Source organism: Mobula hypostoma, chromosome 17 (genome assembly GCF_963921235.1).
Source record: "Mobula hypostoma chromosome 17, sMobHyp1.1, whole genome shotgun sequence".
In the NCBI taxonomy this organism is placed as follows: domain Eukaryota; kingdom Metazoa; phylum Chordata; class Chondrichthyes; order Myliobatiformes; family Myliobatidae; genus Mobula; species Mobula hypostoma.
In genome coordinates this window covers 14,019,329-14,034,187 of record NC_086113.1, presented here as the reverse complement: position 1 = coordinate 14,034,187, position 14,859 = coordinate 14,019,329, and the positions used below count along the sequence as shown (strand labels likewise).

The window sequence follows — 14,859 nt, the reverse complement described above, 5'->3', positions numbered from 1 at the left end:
TGGGACTTTAAGCCCCGAGTTATCCCAGTAATATTTGGAGAATCACGAATGGCAATTGCAAGAGGTTCTAATGCAATATCAAATAATAAGGGACTAAGAGACAGCCTTGTCGAGTACCTCAAAAAAGAGAGAAAAAAGGTGAACTTAAAGAGTTAGTACGGACCGAGGCCACAGGAGAATAATATAAGAGTTTAATCCAGGATATAAATTTCAAGCTGAAATTAAACCTTTCAAGCACCTTAAATAAATAAGGCCATTCTACTCTATCAAAAGCTTTCTCGGCATCTAAAGAGATAACACACTCAGGAACATTTTGTGAGGGAGTATAAACGATATTTAACAGTGTACGAATATTATAAAAAGAGTAACGACCTTTAATAAAACCCGTTTGGTCTTCCGAAATAATAGAGGGAAGTACTTTTTCTAATCTATTTGCTAATAACTTAGAAAAAACTTTAGAATCAACATTTAATAAAGATATTGGTCTATAAGATGTACATTGAGCAGGATCTTTATCCTTCTTTAATATTAAAGAAATTGACGCTCTATTAAAAGATTCAGGAAGTTTACCAAGTTTCGATGAAGCCTCAAAAACCCTACAAAGCCAAGGGATTAATGAAGGAGCAAAACATTTATAAAATTCTACGGTAAACCCATCAGGGCCAGGAGCTTTCCCCAAATTCATAGAGAAAATAACATTCTTAATCTCATCCATGGTAATAGGAGAATCTAACATAGAAACCATATCCTGTGAAATCTCAGGGAAGTCCAAATTATCTAAAAAATCATTCATATATTTAGAATCTCGAGGAGACTCTGATTGATATAAGGAAGAGTAAAAATCACAGAAGGTTTGATTAATCCCCACATGATCAAATATTAATCGATCATTTTGGTTATAAATCTGATTAATTTGAGATTTAGCATAATTAGACTTCAATTGATTAGCCAACAGTTTACCAATTTTGTCACTGTGTACATAAAATTCACTTCTTGTTTTCTTTAATTGGTTTACAATCGAGGACGAGAGTAATAAACTGTGTTCCATTTGAAGTTCAGTTCTTTGTTTATATAACTCCTCAGAAGGAGCTATAACATATTTCTTATCAATTTCCTTAATCTTGTCCACAATTACCAACTCCTGCTGCTTCTGCTTCTTCCTCAAAGCAGCAGAATACGAGATAATCTGACCACGAATATAAGCTTTAAAAGTATCCCAAAGAATGTTAACAGAAATATCCTCTGTATAGTTAATTGTAAAAAAAAGATCAATCTGTTCATTCATAAAGTTAACAAAGTCCGAGTCCTGAAGCAACAGCGAATTAAAACGCCATTGTCTATTATTTTGTACATTGGCCAGAATTTTAATAGAAAGCTTAAGTGGAGCATGATCTGAAATGGATATAGAATCATAGATAATGTTGTTCCTGTTTTGTACACCTCTAGGCATTTGATTCTGTAATACAGTATATTAATACATATTTTCTACAATTTATATTCATTCACCAGGTATGGATATTGCTAAGAGAACCAGCATTTATTGCTCATTGAAATGAGTAACTTTCTGACCCATTTCAGAAGTCAGCCATATCAGTAGGTTTGGACTCACATACAGGCGAGACCAAAAAAAAGAAATTTCAGATCTTTTTTTTTCCCTAAAGGATATTATTAAACAGATAGATTTTATTACCATTCTGGTGGTTTCACTGTTATCATTGCTGAACTTTTTTAGTATTCCTGGTGTGTTTAGTTACAGGAGTTTACAGTTTGTAACTGTGATGTGGGACTCATACTCACACCTTCAGATCAACAGTTCAGGATGCTGGATAATAATCCATCCCAGATAATAGGCTACCATACCAATCATTTTATCTCTGTATACACAAATTTGCAGAACATTTAACCTAAGGTTCATGTAACAAATAAAGTCTTTTATGTTACAGATTTGACTCTGCAGTACATGTTAGCAGGGTCAATGAACCTAACTGATTGCATCCACTTTATCTTTTTTATTAATGCCATGATTAATCATGACAAAAGCTATGTGCAATCCAAGGTTCAGCCTCCACCCGGGCATGAATGAATTAATTTCTTGAAGGTACTAGATGTGTTTTATTGCTAAGTTTTCCCTCTTTTGATGGGCAGGATTTCGGGTTATCATTTTCCCGAGGTGGCTGAGATTAGAAACACAAGGAAAATAATAAACTTGGAAATAACGTCACTGCAGTGTAGTGATTTAGTAAGTAATGCTACCCCATTTCCTATCAATCTCAGCCCTGAGTTAAACCACTGTGAATTCAAACTCCATTCTTGACTGCAAAATCTACTCAGTTGCTTCAACACACTGGGCTCTTGAGTTGTGCCCGCTGCGGCAGCTGTGCAAGATATTAGAGGTTGTATTTCTCAATTTTATTTAATTTCTTAATGTCTCATTGCCTCTTGTTGGGTTTGTTATGTAGCACTGGACATGTCAAAAGTAGCTGCAGTTCAAATATTTGTGATATTTTTAGACTTGATAGCTGGCAAAAACTGAAATATGTCTTTGCTAATTCTGATAATGTTGACGTGTGTAATTCATCAAGAATGCACCTATATTAAATAGAATGTTTTGATTTGTTCCAGGACGCCTGTTCTTGCGATTTCCTTTGGAACTGCTTTCCTCATTCTCGTTTTCATCCTCTTCACCTGTTTTGCTGGCCAGCTTCTGGTAGGTTTATATCTTTTGCCTGAGGTGAAGATAACAATAAATTATTCTTGTGAAGTAACATGGAGAGATTCCTGGCAGGAAGTGTTTGATTTCCACCCACAAGTCGTTCATGACACATCACCCTGCTTGTTTTATTATAATTGTGCCAGTAACATTATTGTAATGAGTGTTTCAGGCCTGTGTGGGGTGCCAGAGAGCATTGGGCACTGAGATCTTCAGAACACCTGAACTAGTTCATTGTTGTCTAACGATAGTCATGAATCATTTAGAGTTTCTTGTGTTTTTCTCCAGTGACATACCCTTTGTAATGTGGTCTCCTGGTGCCTTCTATTTAAGCTTGTTAAGTTTATTTTGATAGGCTCAGGGTTTCTGTGGTTACTTGTATTATTTAAGTGGATTCCCCAGTAGCACAATCACGGGGTCCTAGTTTTGAGAATGTTACTTCTCATGATGTCACTCGGCCAAGCCACCGATGTTCTTTTGGAATTATTATGAATAAACTCTAGTTGCCATCACTACATCAGAGTCTTTCATTCCTCCGCACTTGGGTTCTGATATTGCCAGCGCAGATCGTGACAATTATACAGACTTACATAAATATACACCTCCCACTGTATGTCAACCTATCCCATGAACTGGTTAATTTTCAGGCCAGGCCTCTTAGGGACTTGTGCTAATACTATTTTGTGAGTGTGTGCTGGTTCCTAACCATGTGTGTTGTGTGTGACTATATCTTTTGCACCTTGGCCCCCTAAGAAGAATATTTTGTTCAGCTGTATATGGTTGAATGGCAATAAACTTGAACTTGAAATAAATGTTAAATATGGCAATTTTAGCCAAGCTGTTCTTTTCCCAAAACAAAACATGCTTTCACACCCTTCCCCCAGGCTGCTGGTTTGAAGTGCAGTCCTGTTCAGTGGGTGCTGGTCATGCTGTGCTATTGTTCTCAGGTTTTTATGACTCAGCCTACATGATGGGTGTCAAAAGCCTTTTCTTGATAAAGAGGGCACCACACTTGAGTTCTGCCAGGAGAACAGCTGGTCCACAGCTCAAACAGACTTATGACATTTATAATTTCAACTATCAAAGCATTAGAGCTGTCATGAACAAGTAATTTGGAAATAAAACATGGGGGAATCATTTCCAATAAATCTGATTCAACATAAATAGGACGACATTCAAAAGAGACAAGTGGGCCATCTTAAACCATTCCAAAGTTGTATGACCTACAGAGGCTGGATTAGAGAATTTTCCACTGGAGGATTGATATACTAAACTGGCAGTTCAGTATATTTTTTATGAGGGATCTGGGTACAGCAAGGCTCTATTGTGCATTGGTTTCAATGTGACCAGCCATTCCTTCTCCAAACAAAATCATGATACCTAGATGCAATAAAGAACACTATTTTGTATATTTTAAAAGGCACAAGAAAGAATTTTTAATTAGCGTCACCCAAGCTATTTATGAAGTGATACAAGTATTTGCTACAATATCAATTTTTCCAACAGCATTCATAATATGAATGAAGGCAAACAAATAGTTCTGTTTATTTCAAGATGTCGGCTGGTGCCTTTTTTTTTTCCTATTTTTACAATTTTGCTGTTTGCTTTCCCTGAAGCAACTGACTATGTTGAAGTATGATTTCACAAGTATCACAGTTCTTAGATGAGTAGTCAGAACAGACGAAAATGGGGTGTTTACTGTAATTGAAAAATTCTTTGATCTCATCTCATTGAGAAGGTAGTTGACAGAGAATGGTAGTGAACTGTTAATGCTGTGGGAGGATCCTGATCTCACTCAAAATCTAAACATTAACTTCCTTAAAAGGGTCCCTGCTACGGTGTGGGATGACACATGAAATTCGGAGGCTACTGAAAACAGGAGGAACAAAAAATTTTGTTCCTTCCTAAGTAAAAAGAGATTTAAATTGGATGTTTGAATAAACACAAGAGATTCTGCAGATGCTGGAAATCCAGAGCAATCTAATTGTAATGAAGGGTCTTGGCCCAAAACATTGACTGCTTATTCCTCTCTATAGATGCTGCCTGACCTGCTGAGTTCTTCCAACATTTTGTGTTTGATAATCATAGATAGCTTCACTCATTGTAAAGAACTAGAATTTTTCAATGTACTTTTGCAGAGTCTGGGATCAGTGGCAAGGTGAGCATCCACTGTTTATCTCTGACTGCCCTTGAGAAGGTAGTGGTGTTCAGCCTTCCTGAACCACTGCATTCCTTCAGAGCAAAGAGGTCCTTCTGCAGCTGTACAGGGCCCTGGTGAGACCACACCTGGAGTACTGTGTGCAGTTTTGGTCTCCAAATTTGAGGAAGGACATTCTTGCTATTGAGGGAGTGCAGCGTAGGTTCACAAGGTTAATTCCCGGGATGGCGGGACTGTCATATGTTGAAAGATTGGAGCGACTGGGCTTGTATACTCTGGAATTTAGAAGGCTGAGAGGGGATCTTATTGAAACATATAAGATTATTAAGGGATTGGACACGCTGGAGGCAGGAAGCATGTTCCCGCTGATGGGTGAGTCTAGAATCAGAGGCCACAGTTTACGAATAAGGGGTAGGGCATTTAGAACGGAGTTGAGGAAAAACCTTTTCACCCAGAGAGTGGTGGATATATGGAATGCTCTGCCCCAGAAGGCTGTGGAGGCCAAGTCTCTGGATGCTTTCAAGAAAGAGATGGATAGAGCTCTTAAAGATAGCAGAATCAAAGGTTATGGGGATAAGGCAGGAACTGGATACTGATTGTGGATAATCAGCCATGATCACAGTGAATGGCGGTGCTGGCTCGAAGGGCCGAATGGCCTGTTGTCTATTCTGGGGAAAGTCTTTCCATTCTCCCAGTCGGTAGGAATTCCAGATTTGGGACCAGGTCTGACAATCTATTTCCACGTCAGGATGGAAATGGATTTCAGGTTGGTATATTATTGTCAAATGAAATGATATATAGTGAAAAGCTTGTCTTGCAAACTGTTCATCCAGATCAAATCAGTACACAATGCATTGAGGCAGTCAAGCGTAGCAGAGCAGCAAGCACAATGCTCTACCTCACCAGCATTCGGGCTTCAATTTCTGCCACTGCCTGTAAGGAGTTTGTATGTTCTTCCTGCTACCTTGTGGGTTTCTTCCGAGAATTTGCTCCCACATTCCAAAGACATTCGGGTGAGGGTTAGTAAGTTGTGGGTATGCTGTGTTGGCACCAGAAGCATGGCAACACTTGCTGGCTGCCCCCAGCACATCCTTGAACTGTGTTGGTTGTTGAAGCAAACAGGCTTCACTGTATGTTCAGATTAGATTAGATTATGAGGACACACAGTCCTCTTTTATTGTCATTTAGTAATGCATGCATTAGGAAATGATACAATGTTCCTCCGGTGTGATATCACAGAAACACAAGACAGACCAAGACTGAAAAACTGACAAAAACCACATAATTATAAGATACAGTTACAACAGTGCAAGCAATACCGTAACTTGATGAAGAACAGGCCATGGGCACAGTAAAAAAAGTTCAAAGTCTCTCGAAAGTCCCATCATCTCACGCAGACGGTAGAAGGAAGAAAAACTCTCCCTGCCATGAGCTTCCAGCGCCGCAAACTTGCCGATGCAGCATCCTGGAAGCACCCGACCACAGTCTGACTCTGGGTCGTCTGAAAACTTTGCGCCTCCGACCAGTCTTCCGACACCGAGCACCGAGCACCATCTCTGCCGAGCGCTTCGACCCCGGCCCCAGCAACAGGCAATAGGCAAAGCCGAGGATTTGTGGCCTTCCCTCTGGGGATTCTGGATCGCACAGTAGCAGCAGCAGCGAACCGGGCATTTCAGAAGTTTCTCCAGATGTTCCCCCGTGCTTCTCACGTCTGTCTCCATCAAATCAGAATGGTGCACGGCCCCTATTTAACAAATATAATATCACTTCACCAGAGAGGCTGCGCGCGCTGCGTCGCGTCGCCATCTTCTCCTCCCTTGTGGGTTTCATGCTTCACATGTTTCCATTTGTCACATGTTTCAATGTGCATGTGACAAATAGAGCTCATCTAATGTTTCTTTTTCAATAATAACAGAATGTAGAATAAAGTGTATCTGCTAGAGAAAGTTCAGTGCAGGTAGACAATAAGGTGGAAGATTATAACAAGTATAATTGAGAGGTCCACAGTCTACCTTATTAAACGAGGGTACCATTCAATAGTCTTATAAGTGCAGGGTAGAAGCTGTTCTTGAGCCTGGTGGTATGTGACTTGAAGTGGAACCTGCAGGTTGTGAGATCCCAGCCATTGCAGTCCCTGTCCTTCATGATGGTAGAAATCACAGGTTTGGGCTCTGCTGTTGAATCGCTGTGACCATGTTTCGAGGTGCTTCTTAATGTAGATGATCTTGATAGACCACATTTAGTGCCCATTGTTAGCTGTTCCTGAGGGCCTTTACAGCTGCAGTGCATGGTGAAAGCGCTCCTGCAATATTGCCAAAGAGTCTTAGAAATCTGATTCTGTGCCTGTGATTAGTATTTAAAACACACAAAATGGGACACTACAGTAGCATAGTGGTTACCACGACACCATTAAAGCCCAGGATGTTCTGGAGTTCAGAGTTCAATTCCAGCACCACCTGTAAGGAGTTTGTATGTTCTCCGCTCGACCACGTGGGTTTCCTCTGGGTGCTCCAGTTTCCTCCCATAGTCCAAAGATGTACCAGTTATTAGGTTAATTGGTCATTGTAAGTTGTCCCATGATTAGAGTACTGTAAACAAGACCATAAGATATAGGAGCAGAAGTAGGCCATTCAGCCCATCGGGTCTGCTCCACCATTCAATCATGGGCTGATCCTATTCTTTCAGTCATCCCCACTGCCCTGCCTTCTCCCCATACCCTTTCATGCCCTGGCTAATCAAGAACCTATCTATCTCTGCCTTAAATCCACCCAATGACTTGGCCTCCACAGCCATTCGTGGCAACAAATTCCGCAGATCTACCACCCACTGACTAAAGTAATTTCTCTCCACCTCTGTTCTAAATGGACGTCCTTCAATCCTGAAGTCATGCCCTCTTGTCCTAGACTCCCCTACCATAGGAAATAACTTTGCCATATCTAATCTGTTCAGGCCTTTTAACATCTGGAATGGTTCTATGCGATCCTCCCCCCACCATTCTCCTGAACTCCAGGCAATACAGCCCAAGAGCTGCCAGACGTCCCTCATATGGTACCCTTTCATTCCTGGAATCATTCTCGTGAATCTTCTCTGAACCCTCTCCAATGTCAGTATATCCTTTCTAAAATAAGGAGCCCAAAGCTGCACACAATACTCCAAATGTGGTCTCACGAGTACCTTTTAGACCTCAACATCATATCCCTGGTCTTATATTCTATACCTCTAGAAATGAATGCCAACATTACATTTGCCTTCTTCACCACCGACTCAACCTGGAGGTTAAACTTTAGGGTATCCTGCACAAACACTCCCAAGTCCCTTTGCATCTCTGCATTTTAAATAATAGTCTGCCCATTTATTTCTTCCACCAAAGTGCATGACCATACACTTTCCAACATTTTATTTCATTTGCCACTTCTTTGCCCATTCCCCTAAACTATCTAAATCTCTCTGTTTTCTCAACACAACCAGCTCCTCCACCTATCTTTGTATCATCAGCAAATTCAGCCACAAATCCATTAACCCCATAGTCCAAATCATTGACAAACATCATAAGAAGCAGTGGTCCCAACACCGACCCCTGTGGAACTCCAGTGGCAACCGGCAGCCAGCCAGAATCGGATCCCTTTATTCCCACTCTCTGTTTTCTGCTAATCAGCCAATGCTCCACCCATGCTAGTAACTCCCCTGTAATTCCGTGGGCTCTTATCTTGCTAAGCAGCCTCATGTGCGGCACCTTGTCAAAGGCCTTCTGAAGATCCAAGTACATCACATCTACTGCATCTCCTTTGTCTACCCTGCTTGTAATTTCCTCAAAAAATTGCAGTAGGTTAGTCAGGCAGAATTTTCCTTTCGGGAAACCATGCTGGCTTTGGCCTACCTTGTCATGTGCCTCCAGGTACTCCGTAATCTCATCCCTAACAATCGATTTCAACAATTTCCCAACCACTGATGTCAGGCTAACAGGTCTATAGTTTCCTTTCTGCTGCCTCCACCCTTCTTAAGTAGCAAAGTAACATTTGCAATGTTCCAGTCATCCGGCACAATGCCAGAATCTATCCATTCTTGAAAGATTATTGTCAATGCCTCTGCAATCTCTCCAGCTACTTCCTTCGGAACCCGAGGATGCATTCCATCAGGTCCAGGAGATTTATCCACCCTCAGACCATTAAGCTTCCTGAGTATCTCCTCAGTCGTAATTTTCACTGCACAATCTTCACTTCCCTGATACTGTTGAATGTCCAGTATACTGCAGATGTCTTCCACTGTGAAGACTGATGCAAAATACGCATTCAATTCCTCTGCCATCTCTGCGTCTCTCATTACAATATTTCCAGCGTCATTTTCTATTGGTCCTATATATCTACCCTCAACTCTCTTTTACCCTTTATATACTTCAAAAAAAGTTTTTAGTATCTTCTTTGATATTAGTCACCAGCTTCCTTTCATAATTCATCTTTTCTTTTTTAATGACCTTCTTAGTTCCTTCTGCAAGTTTTTAAAAGCTTCCCAATCCTCTATCTTCCCACTAACTTTGGCTTCCCTGTACGTTCTCTCTTTTGCTCTTACTTTGGCTCTGACTTCACTTCTCAGCCACGGTAGTGTCCTTCATCCATTCAAAAACTTCTTATTTGGAATATATCTGTTCTGCACTTCCCTCACTTTTGGCAGAAACTCCAGCCATTGCTGCTCTGCTGTCCTTCCTACTAGTGTCTCTTTCCAATCAACTTTGGCCAGTTCCCCTCTCATGCCATTGCAATTTCCTTTATTCCACTAAAATACTGACACATTGGAATTTAGTTTCTCCTTCTCAAATTTCAAAGTGAACTCAATCATATTATGATCACTGTTCCCGAAGGGTTCCTTAACCTTAAGCTCTCTTATCACCTCCAGATCATTGCACAACACCCAGTCCAGCACAGCTGATCCCCTAATGGGCTCAACAACAAGCCGTTCTAAAAAGCCATTGTTCAGATACTTTACAAATTCTCTCTCTTGAGGTCCAGTATTGACCTAGTTTTCCCAATCCACTTTCATGTTAAAATCCCCAACGATTATCATGACATTGCCCTTCTGACACGTCTTTTCTAAATGGGTGCGTTGCTGGGCAGGCCTCCTCACTGGGCTGGAAAGTCCTATTCAAGACTGTATCACTAAATGAATGAATAAACTCAGCAAATCAGGCAGTATCTATCCCCTCCATAGATGCTGCCTGGCTTGCTGAGTTCTTCCAGCATTGTGTGTGTGTGTGTGTGTTCCTCAAGATTTCCAGCATCTGCAGAATCTCTTGTGTAAGTAACACACACAAAATGCCAGAGGAACTCAGCAGGTCAGACATCATCTATGGAAAAGAGTAAACAGTCGATATTTCAGGCTGAGACCCTTCATTAGGACTTTACTGTATGTACACCTCAACTTACATTGGGCCACACTGGGACATCACAGGAGGCTTAAGGCAAAAAGAAAAACCGGAGGGGAAATGAGACAGATAACTAAGTGACAGGTAACTGGAATTATTGGGTTACGTCTACAGACTTTGATGAGCTGCACAACACCCTCCATGACAGACCAAGTAAATCAGTTCTTCATCAGGATGATGTCTGGCCCTCAGCAATTCTCAGACTTTTGTATTAGATTCCCAGCAATCTTTGCACATTTCTCTGATACTCCCAGAGAATTATTCTGTGACACAAGAGATTCTGCAGATGCTGGAAATCCACAGTAACACACAAAAAATACTGAAGGAACTCAACAGGGGTCAGGCAGCATCTATGGAAATTAATAAACAGTCAATGTTTTGTGCTGAGACCCTTCTTCAAAACCCTATTCCCTATTACCACTTACTTTATACTTATACAGTCACCTTTTTTGTTGTTTAATCTCTTCAACCGTTCACCCTGTCAACACCCATTGATCCATTTCCCTTCCCCTTCATTCTCCCATCTTAGAACTATTTCTTTAACTATTCCCAGTTTCAATGAAAGGCCATTGACCCAAAAGCTTCCAGGTCTCCTGTCTCTGCTATCATCTTTATTCTGCCATCTTTCATCTTTATCTTGTTTGAAGAAGCAATATTGAACAGCAAAATCTCTGTTGGATGTGTGTCTCTTTTTACATAATATATTACTTGAGCTTTTATCTAGCACTTGCAAGGAATGTATAGTGGACATCCACTGTGAGTTATTTTCTTTCCAGCAAGGGCTAGATATAAGACACACACAGCAGATTTGCCAATACTTCTTTTAGCTTGTTATTAACGTGCCTTTTCAATGATTTACACTTTATAGTGTAGCTAAGCAATTTGTAAAGTGCGGAATGGAACTTAAATTTGGGTGATCTATCTGTAAATAAATGTATACATTTTGCGAGCAACACACACCAAATGCTGGAGGAACTCAGCAGGCCGGGCAGCATCTATGGAAAAAAGTACAGTCGACATTTGTACTTTATTCCATAGATGCTGCCTGGCCTGCTGAGTTCCTCCAGCATTTTGTGTGTGTTGCTCAGATTTCCAGCATCTGCAGATTTCCTCTTGTTTGTGGCTTGTATATATTTTGCGATTTTGCATGGCAAAAGGGTGACAGTTGGAAAATATCAAGTTCAAGATCAAGTGTAATTGTCATTCAATCATGCACGTATATACAGCTAAACGAAACAGCGTTTCTCCAGGGCCAAGTTGTAAAACACAGTACATATAGGCACACGCAGCATTTATAGTTATGATAGCATATACAGTCACAAAATAATATCAGCACAAGTCCCTGAAGATTTATAGTCCTTGGAATGTAGTCCTGGAGCCACATTTCTGCAAGAACAAACACGCAGCAGTTCCTCATCTTCCACAGCCACTGATGAACATAATCCAGCTTGTCTTCCAGGGAGTGAACACTGAGAGCCCCACTGGCAGGAGTCCCACTGCAGGGCCAGCCCCTAACCCAGCATGGGAGCTTCTAACATCATGGATAAATGATGATCCTGACTTTGCACATTTCTAATTTCTGTATGCTTCTGCAATTCCTTCTCTGGTGTCCTTGAAGCAAGTGCTAATTTTCTAAATATATATGGACCGAGACAACAAAACTCTTTTGATCTCAAAAAATTGGACTATAAATGAGAGGTACTCTGGCAGTAGATGTAAAATTTAGATTAACGCCAAAGCACTGGATGCACTCAGCAGGTCAGCCAGCCTTGATGGAGAGAGTCCTCCATCAGCATAGCTTTGTGCATGGGAAGTCATGTTTGACAAACCTTTTAGAGTATTTTGAAGGTAAGGCTGTGAATCTTGTCTATTTGGAATTTAGCAAGACCTTCAACACAGTACTGCATGGTGGGCTGTTCCCATGGAAACCAGAGAGAGCTGGGTGGGTGGATTCAAGATTGGCTCAGAGGTTGGCTATTTCTCAGGATGGAGGATGGTAACTAATGGTGTACCTCTAGGGTTGGGGTTGTGATCCTTGTTATTGGTTATTTATAGAAATGATTTTGATCCGAAAGAAAGTTGTCGTAGATTACAAGGATACCTTGATCGGTTAGGGAAGTGGGCCAAGGATTTCAATACAGATACAGTGAGTCAAACCAGTGTGGGACTTACTATGGTAAGGCAGAAGCGGGTATAATGGAACAGATAGGACTGAGGAGTACATGTGCATAGTCCATTGGAAGTTGTGTCACGGGTAGACTGGGGGTGGTGAAAAAGACAGGACACTGGCCCTCATCAGTCAGGTCATTGAATATGAGAGTTGGAACGTTATGCTGTGTTGTGTAACCATTGGTGAGGCCACACTTACACCGTACTACTGCCACAAAACAACAAATTCGGTGGCATAGGTCAGTGGCAATAAACCTGATTAGGATTTTGGGTTTCATTCACCCTATTATAGGAAAGACATGGTTAAAAATGGAAAGAATGCAGAGAAGATTTATGAGGATGTTGCCAGAACTACAGGGCGTGAGCGATAGGGGGAGGCTGGTCCAGGCTCGGCTTGTATTCCTTGGAACATGAGAGAATGAGAGGTGATATTATAGAAATATAGGGGCGGACAGTCTTTTATGGGAGACCAAAACTTACTTAGAGGCAAAACTTACTGTATAGCCTGTGCAGTGCAGCTGCTTCTAAAGTGAATTATGTTGAGGATGTCACCCACATTAGAACACCTTACTGTCCTAGCCTCACTGAGCCATGACATGAGACCCCACAACACACTGCTTCATTAGTGCTGACATTTATGGAAGAAATTCTAATCCATTACAGTCTTTCTGCATCACATGTTTTTGTAATAATGCATTCTGATATTTAAAAGGCATAAAAGTGGGTTGGTGATTCTTACTTCATGAGCTATTAAATCTCATTTAATCTTGTTTGTCTGGGAAATAAAAAAACAATTGTTTCCAAGGCTCCCAACCATATGAGGACAGCAAAAAGCACTCAGTGCAAAAGTTATTAATTTTTCTGCAAGCGTGTTTTGATATTTTCTATATAGAAGTTTAATTTATTGTTTTTCCTGCATCTAGCAATGTAGCAAGAAGGCTTCAGCTTCCTTGATGTGGATTTTGAAATCGTCAGAGATAATTGCCAATAGACCTTGGCCTCGTCTTACACTCACAATGACTACCACCACAGTTATATTAGTTATGGCTATATTTAACATGGTAAGTTTGCCACTTTATAATCGAACTAAAAAAACAAATTATCAGAGATTTAATTTACCATTTTTTGTTAATTATCAAATATATGTCTAACCAATATCATAGGCCATTCATTGGTGTAAAATTAAAAAGAAAATTAGTAGACTACAAATGGATTATGAATAAGCACTCTCAAGTAAAATCAAAGGAAATGCAAACTGTTTTCTGAACAAGGGAAAGTAGCGCCGATTAAAACCAAAAAGCAAACCTACATGTGGAGATGACGGTTGAAGAAAAGAGTCTTAATAAATACAAGAACAAAACAAATTGTGGCTGTCTTCAGGGAACTAGGCAGTGACGGTGATGTGGTTCTGGAAGTTGTGTATGAAATATTGGATAGTGCGAATGTAGTAAATGTATTAAGAAGAGAAGATATAGGAACAAAATTTAGCCATCGAGTCTGCCCTACCAGTTCATCATGGCTGATTCTCTCCCCTCTCAGGCCCAATCTCCTACCTTCTCCCCATACCCCTTCATGTCCTGATCAGTTAGGGTAACATGTGGATAAATGATTGGAATCCATTGTATCCGAGAGGATAAACCCTCATATAGAATGTACTAGTAATCAGGGCTATGGAGAATATATAACAAGAAGGGCTTTTATTTTGTTTTATTTATTTAGAGGTAGAGCACGGTAACGGGGCCTTCCAGCCCAATGAACCCACAGTGCCCAATTACACCCTTGTGACCAATACCGACCAACCGGTACTTCTTTGGAATGTGGCCAAATCACCCAGAGGAAACCCACATCGTCAAAGCAAGAATATCCAAACAGGCAGCAGCAGGAATTGAACCCTGATCGCTGGTACTGTTAATGGCATTACACTAGCCACTACACTACCATGCCACCCCTATCTGTATAAATTGATTTAACTTTTTAAGGAAATGACAGAGATGTCCAAATACATAGGAAAGACTAACAGATCAAGAAACTTGGAGGGATAGACTTAAAGTGCTTGATGGAATGAATAGAGGGAAAAATTGGGAATAAGAGGGTGACGGATTTTTGAAGGGTGTTAGAAGCAGAAACCTCATACCCATCCATAAATCACTCGATTGTGTATGAATAGCTCAGTTGGGAGCTCCTTTGCAACAGGCATGGATCTTTTGGGTTACAAATTGTCTACAAACTGTAAAAAAAATACAAATGTTTGATCCCAAACTTCTGGCAGAAACTGCATTGAATTTGCAGTCAGGGTTTGTGTAAGGGTAAGGCTCAGATGATTGCTCTCACATTTGTAGTTACTGCCCATGTGCTTCATACAAATGAGATTGGAAAACTGACTGATAAAAGAAAGAATAGGACCTC

The 14,859-nt window shown here is 40.7% G+C and overlaps 1 protein-coding gene across 3 annotated transcripts in view; it reads left to right on the top strand.

Annotated features, from left to right (window-relative positions):
* Window positions 1-14,859, top strand: part of LOC134357865 (adenylate cyclase type 2-like) — a 523,538-nt gene that overhangs the window by 446,842 nt on the left and 61,837 nt on the right. For all 3 annotated transcript variants that reach the window (XM_063069584.1, XM_063069586.1, XM_063069585.1), the window contains exons 16-17: window positions 2,623-2,707; window positions 13,377-13,514. In XM_063069584.1, coding sequence (XP_062925654.1) covers window positions 2,623-2,707; window positions 13,377-13,514 — 223 coding nt within the window. The remainder of the gene's footprint in view (window positions 1-2,622; window positions 2,708-13,376; window positions 13,515-14,859) is intronic.